The 7,549-nt window shown below is 47.3% G+C and overlaps 1 protein-coding gene across 1 annotated transcript; it reads right to left on the bottom strand.

Moving 5' to 3' along the window:
• Nucleotides 1–27: 27 nt before the first annotated feature.
• Nucleotides 28–6,716, bottom strand: ATF5 (activating transcription factor 5). Its single transcript, XM_082195547.1, has 4 exons — nucleotides 6,413–6,716; nucleotides 3,705–3,833; nucleotides 2,351–2,629; nucleotides 28–1,172 (listed from the first exon to the last, which is right to left on the bottom strand). Exons 3-4 carry the CDS (start codon nucleotides 2,526–2,528, stop codon nucleotides 529–531), a joined length of 822 nt encoding a protein of 273 aa, XP_082051673.1. The 5' UTR covers nucleotides 2,529–2,629; nucleotides 3,705–3,833; nucleotides 6,413–6,716; the 3' UTR covers nucleotides 28–528.
• Nucleotides 6,717–7,549: the final 833 nt, after the last annotated feature.

The following is a 7,549-nucleotide window of genomic DNA, read 5'->3' as shown; positions in this document are numbered from 1 at the left end:
GGACTTTCACTCACATGACTCATGGCAGGTGTTCAAAACAAGTGTTTATTGGTGCATAGTTGAAAAGGTGCAAGAAAGTAGTGCTATATAGTGTACATACGAAAAAGCCATCTCACAGCCTTGAGACTGTTGTCTGTTCCCTGATTTGGGGGACAAGTAAGGATGGGGAATGAGAAAGAGAGAGAAAGAGAGGTACTATCCTGTCACAGCCTACCCCAAAAAACCTGAGACGATTTCCAAAACTAGCTCATCTTGGACCTTTACACATCAGCAATCCTCATTTCCTCCAAATGTAATCCATTCTCCCCCTGATTTGTGCAGAGTTCAGTAGCCCCACAACTCTGAATCTGTCTTGTATAGTTCGTCTACATGGCCCTAACCTCATGCAGGCTCCTAATTCCCAACACATCCCAAACTTTATTCCTACATGCTTGATCTGTTCTTGTCTACTTCTGGTATCCCCATGGTTTCTCCTTGAGGCTATTATTTGGGGAAGTGGAGAGAGAATTGATACACAGCCCCCTGCCTTTAGGGGGAGGTGCGCTGGCGCTGACTTCGTGCCTTGTAGACTTCAATGAGAAGGTCTTTTACATACTGGATTTCCCTCTCAATGGATTCTGCTTTCTCGCGCAGCTCACGATTGCGTGCCTCCAGGGCCTGGCACTCATCCCCCAGTGCCTCATGTTCAGCCCGCTTGCGCTGACGGTACCGCAAGGCTGCTGTCTTGTTCTGGTCTCGCTTCTTCTGGCGCCGGTCCCCCTTGGGTGCTAGGGCAGATGACCGTTGTAATGGGGCATGGACATCACTGCCCTGCAGGGGGAGCTCAGCAGGCACTTCTCCGCCATAGATCTCCAGCAATTCTAAGCAGCTTGAATCCAAGGTCTGCAGGGGAGCAGGTGCAGGGTGGTGGTCGAGGGGTTGAAAACCATCACCAAAGGGGAAGTGGAAGTTGCCATCAGAGGGAGGGGTGCTGGGTGCTACCTGGTCTGGTGAGAGTGACTCCTCCAAGAAATAATCCTCCATCTGCTCCAACTCTTTCTTGAGCAGTGAGGCCATGGCCTCCAGGTCCGGAGCAGGAGGGGAGGGCAGTGAGAGTGGCGAGGGCTCCCCTGACACACTCAGGAGCGTGGCCAGGTCTGTGCGCTCCGTCATCCAGTCTGAGAAGCCATCGCCTACAAACAAGCAGGAAGAAAGTCAGCTGTAGACAGGCAAGTATGAATCTACAAGACTCTGCTAGAAAGCTGACCCCATCAACTTCTGCACATGAGAGTGGACAAAGTGGGAGCCAAGAGCTCTTGCACATTAGGCAGTTGGTACATATGGGATATTCTGGAGACAGCCACATGTCAGAATAAGCACAGGAAGGAGTGGGTCAAAATATGGAGCAACCAGAAGCCACGTGTGGGAAAGGGTAGGAGGAAAGTGAAAGAAATTAAAAGACTCTAATTGAAGCCTTCTCCAGTCCTTTTATTGGTTGTAAAACAGCTATTCACCTTTTGGCTTTCAAGCTGTCTAGTATATTTGTGAGTCTTGCGTCTTTTTTAAAAAATAATTGAATACTGTGTAAGGGATATCAAGAGGATAATATTCAAGGGGAATAATAGGTTATGAATCTTGGGGGGGGGGGGCAATGCTAACCCTTGATGAAGTGGCATAGCCACCACTGCTTTCACAGTCCTCCTGCTTAAGATGGGAAGGGAGTATGGAAGAATACATTTTCACAAGCTGGAGCAGCAAAGAGGCCTGGATCAGGTCTGTTGCTGTCGTACGATAGCAGGCTTTTCTGGCCTATACTCACCCCCTCCATGAAATGCCCCAGTGGTAGCTCCCACACAGCTGCTGTTGGGGCAAGGCCATTGAAGTACTCCTCACAAATGGGGCTGGAGCCATAGCTCAATGTTAGAGCATTGCTTTGCATGCCCCAGGTCCCAATTTCAATTTGTAGGAATCTCCAGGTAGGGTGAGATAATCTCATCTAAAACTCTGGAGAGCTGATGACAACCCCGAGCTACACAGCCAATGATCTGACTTGATATAAGGAAGCTTCCTGTGTTAATGGCAGAGACCATCCAGGCGGACACCTCCACCCATCAAAACCCTCTCCAGCACAGAGGATCATCAGATGGGATTGCTCTGTCCACTCTCAAAGATATCTGATTTGCTGATACTTTGGTGTTTCCCAATGCTGTAGCAGTTTTATGAGCAATGCTTAGAAGAACTACAATCTATGTCAATGCTAGTTTCTCAATGACCTTCAGGGAAAAGATTCCCCTTTCCTGCTGTACCTGGAACAGTTCTCCACAGCCCTCATACTCCAGCTTATGGTTCCTCTCCTGCTCAACCTACTCACCTGTCAGCAATGGGCGCTCCATGCTGAGGGCAAAGCCCTCATCCACAGGTCCGGCAAGCAGCTCGCAATGACCGGCGTGGGGCAGCCGGTGCTTGAGCAGCTCCGGCCTGCAGGACATGGTGCTAGCTGGGAGCATGGTCAGGTCCAGGTCCAGGGTCAGTGCCGCCAGCAGGGACATCGTAGAAATGGTAATTCAGGGTCGACACAGGATTGGGATGCAGCACGCAAGGAGTAGCTCGGCTCCTGCAGGCAGGGATAGTGGTGGTGGCAAAAAGGGACCTGGAGGAGGAGGAAAATACAGGTCAGAAATGCAAACAGTTCACCATTTGGGTAGAGGACTGGAGAAAAGGCCAGATCCCTTCCTACTCCATACCAGTCTTAGCTTACCCATCTCAAACTGGAACTTTAACTTTTTTGTTCTGCTAGAGGATTTAAATGATATCAGAGCAGACAACAGGACTTGCAATGCAGGCCTTCGTATGTTGTTAGGGGGTTAGCTGTGGCCTGGACCACTCCCCACCTCCAGTCCTACAACCTTCCTAGCTTCTCTCTCCCCTCCCCCCACATCAATAGTATTATCCAGATGGACGCAGCATGTGTATGTTGCACAGTTCCTGCCAGCATAGCCTTTGGGAGAAGTGTTTCATGATTCCGGCCATGTGGCATCCACAGTACAAGCTCTGGACCATTCGACTGCTGGTTTCAGGTGTCATGAAAGGGCAGCATATGGTAGATCCCATTGATTATCACTGTATTTTGACTGCCAGGGATAGAACAGGCATTTGTGGGACTTTCCGTCTTGCGTGCCAAAATAACCTGGCCGCAAAACAGCATAAAAAAAAAGCTTGGGCCAGCCGTATAGAAGCGCTACGCCCTTGGAACAGTGGAAAATCTCCCTAGAGGTTTAGCATGGGCAGGGATAGACAAGCCGCGCTCCCCCCCCCCCCATCTGCCTTATGCGCTGGGAGGGGAAGAGGGCGGGGACATGTCATCGCGCACCTGCTTCTCCCGGTGAGGTTTGGCATGACGCACCTGCTCCCTTCCCTAGAGAGCCCAGAAGAGCAACCCTCGAGCCCCGAGAACAGAGGGAGCAGATTTCTCTATGCGATTTTCTGTTGGGGGGGGTCGTGCTGTTCTACAGCAATACAGAGGACTATGCGGGCGTTAGGAAAACCTCGAGGTCTAGCAACACGCCCCCACCCATTGCGTTTCGGTCTGTATCCTCAACGCCCCCGGGATTGCAAAAAGAGATACAGGGAGGGAGAAAGGGCGAAAGGGACCCGGCCGCACCAAGAGGCAGCTCGATCCCCAACCCGCTGGTTCTGCCAGCGGAAGCCCCAAAAGATCTACTTACTCCATTATGCTTGTTTCGTTGCAGCGTGCAATACACGCTTGTTCGCTTCAAGATCCGCGCAGCTCTAGAAAGCCATGTCCTCGATCTCGCCCACGCGTCGCCGCTCTCCGTCTGAATCCTCTGTTGTATCTGTGTCGAGAAAGGAATGAGTCATAGCGGGGTGGAGTCTTCCTATATATCGCTCCAGCCGCCCTAGCCGCAGCGCCCGCTCGTCGCGTATCCATCCACCGGCCCTTTCCCTCGACATTGCGCATGCTCCTTTTGGAACGGGGTTGTGATCTGTCTATCCTTCCTTAAAACATATTCTTTCTTCCACGCTAGAAAACGCGCGGCTAGTTCGTAGCTAATTCTTTAAAATAAAAGTGTTTCGGTGCTGTACTTCCCGAGGAATGCAGAGCTGAGCTGCGGTTAGTTGAGCGAGATGCATGTACTCTGCACATGCTCAAAGGCAGCCTTGTGATCTAAGGACACCTGTTCAGAGGTTGAGCCTTGAAAACGAGGTTGCTGGCTAATTCCTTCTCTACTCGAATTAAGTTATGGCATTACAGGTGCAGAGTGTCCTGGCTCAGTTTAGCTGGAGCCATGCCTGGTAGGACATGAGCAAGTAAATCATACTTGGCATATACTGTACCCAGCCATACTTTTGCTAATGCACAACAGCTCTCGAGTTGAACAGGTGTTTTCCATGGAGGAATAAAAAACAGAAAGGTGACCTACAACCCAGATCAATTTTCTCTTCTGGTTCTTTGGACTTTCTTTACTAGCAAGAAGATTTGAAGAAAAGGTGGGAGAGGAGGGAGGGATCATGGTGAAGACCCTCTGCTTCTAAGTCACTGATGGGACTTCATTGCTGCTTCTACTTCTGCATGCAGTTTTCAAGTGATTTCTGATCTTTGCCTGTTCCCAACAACTTTATGCCTTAGGTCCTTCATGCTCCTATTGTGTGATCTAAGAGGCTGAGATCACAAAGCATCATGTGATAGGATAATGAAACATGAAAAGGATCCAGTCTAGATCAAATATTTGCTCTAAGTGGGTGGGTGAGTTATTTCCCACTGATATAGACTGCCACATGCTTCCATCACAATCACACAAATAATGTGTGCTCCTTGTTTCAAATGATAATATTTGAATATTGGGTCTTAGATGTGGCATCTTTCTCTGACAACACTAGCTGGTGTGAGCAGTGTGACTTGCACAGTTGAAAAGAGTGGAGGTTGCCAAGCTCGGCTGTCTTCCACTGCAAACAAAACAGTAGCCCAAGTGGGTCTTTCCCAACTCAACAAATGTCAGTCCCTCTTGTCCCTCTGATTCACAGGGAAAGCACCAAAAAGTCTCCACAGAGTAGTGTGCAAGATTTTAAGATGCACCTTCAATCACCCATCCCAAAGAATCCTGGGTAACATGAAAGCTTGCACATTTGCTTCTTGATTCTCAAAAAGCTGGCGTATAACTCTCATTGGAATATACCGTATTTTTCGCTCTATAAGACGCACCAGACCACAAGACGCACCTAGTTTTTGGAGGAGGAAAACAAGAAAAAAAATATTCTAAATCTCAGAAGCTAGAACAGCAAGAGGGATCGCTGCGCAGTGAAAGCAGCAATCCCTCTTGCTGTTCTGGCTTCTGTGATAGCTGTGCAGCCTGTATTCGCCCCATAAGACGCACACACATTTCCCCCTTACTTTTTAGAAGGGAAAAAGTGAGTCTTATAGAGCAAAAAATACGGTACTTCTTTTTAACCATCTAACGTAGATATTAAACCCCTGGCCCCTCTCTTTTCTATACAGTATTTAGCACTCAAGTGGTTAAAGAAGATTTTAAGATTCTCTCCTCTGCCCCCAAATTGAAAATGAGATCATCACAAGCCGGTCTTTGGGCTTGAATGTTTATGCCTGCTTACAATGTCCACATGTTAGGAAGAACTAGATGGTACGGTATTTCAGAACTATTTTACCAGTGCAGAGAGCAGAACACACACAGCAAAGGCAGCCGCGATACGGCACATTGCACTAAGGTTGCATCAGCTGTGGGTGTACCAGGATAAAGAAGGGGAATTCTCAGTTGCTTCTCATTGGCTACTGGACAGGCAAGTGCGGCATCAAGATTAGCTTCAGGAACTGTCCATCTAACAGGAGGCCAGCAACTCAGGCCCGCCTCCTGCAACGGCCTGCTGAGGTTGTCACAAATGCTTCCCACATATGTTGAAGTGGCTCCTTTTATTAGCGTCCCTGAAAGTGAGGAAGCTTTTGCATTACATAGGTCTCCTATCAGGCAACAACTGTGAAGGCTGTTGTTACTATGTTGCTGCTAATCAGGATAAGAGCTACAAAGAATATAGGAATCCCAGAAGTATCACCATGGTTTTAGGGAGAGAATTTAAAGCTTATTCTAGCAGAGGAGGGAGTCACTGCTGGCCATGGCACTGCCATCTGCTTCTGAAATCAGTCCCACTCAGAAAGGTCCAGCTGTATCGACCTGAGATGAATAACAGAATGTAGATTTCTGAATGTGGAATCTGCATGCCAAGAGGGAAAATAAAAAAATGAAACCCTTGCTATTTGTACTGTGAGGTTTTAAAAATCAGATTCTTCTGATTTATTTATTTTTTGTAGTGAATTTGGATGAAGGTTAGCCCTTGAAATCAGGTCTTTTTTCACTGCCATCATGCTGAATTTTTAAATGTGTGGGATTCATTATACTCTTACCTCTTTACTCCTGATCGAGTTAATAACATTGACATCTTCTTTCCATTTATTCTTGAATTCAGTTATTTCTTTCCTGTTACCCTTGCCCCTGTCTTCCCTTTGTCATCGTGGCAATGGAGTTTGGATAGAAATGCTGCTTCAGGCACTGAAGGAGAGAGTCGTTGTCAAAGGACTTGTAATTATTGAAGAACATTGAACAGAGATTTTATCTTATTGGCCAATGCTTCCCATAACATGGTAATAAAAACTGTCAGTTCCGAGACAATAATAATCTGGAAAGTCCCTATTATCCGCCTCCTCCTTTTCTCTCCCTGTTCTGACTAAGGTCTCTTCCTGAACTGACTCCAACTGCCTTGGAATGCTTCTGCCCATCATGAGTGACATTCCAAACGACTCAATCAGCAAAATTTGGATAGTAAGCTCCTTGGGGCAGGGAGCAGTCTTTTTTTGCTTAGATTATTATGTTAAGCTCTGTGGGATGGAGGAAGGAAAAAATGCTGAGCTTGAATCCTGGCAAGAAATCCTGGCACTGTAAGCAGTTCCTGTGTCAGAGAAACTGGCCCATTGTCTGCCCTGGACAGATGGAGGAGGAGGAGCACATTTTGTTTGGGTGTGCACCCAGGAATCATTTGTGCATTTATTTATTCATTTATCATTTTGAGGAAAGGAGAAGGGAAAATGACAAGACAAGCAAATAAGGACAAGGAAGAGGCAAAAAGCTAACAAAACAACCACAAGAAGTGTGCTCCCAAAGCTGAAACAGGAGATTTTTCCTGAAGAGGGGGGAAAAACAAACTCGTGCCAAACTGACCAGAGGCAGGGCTGATTTGGAAGGCTGAGGGCACCAGACCCTCAAAGTGTCCCTATTTTCGAGGGATGTCCCTGATTTAAAGAAGACATCCCAGTTTCTGAATTGATCCCAGAATGTCCCACTTTTCCTTAGATTTTCCCTATTTTCATTGGAGAAATGTTGGAGGGTATGGTAAGATGTCCCTATTTTCAATGGAGAAATGCTGGAGGGTATGGAGTTATATGACCCCTGGGCTGTATGAAGGCAATCCTGTATAGGGAAGTTTTGTTTTTTTTAATGTTTAATGTTTTATTATGTTTTATATATGCTGGAAGCTGCCCAGAGTG

Source organism: Podarcis vaucheri, assembly GCF_965113315.1.
Source record: "Podarcis vaucheri genome assembly, chromosome: 13".
Taxonomy (NCBI): Eukaryota; Metazoa; Chordata; class Lepidosauria; order Squamata; family Lacertidae; genus Podarcis; species Podarcis vaucheri.
This window is presented reverse-complemented; position numbering and strand designations above follow the sequence as displayed.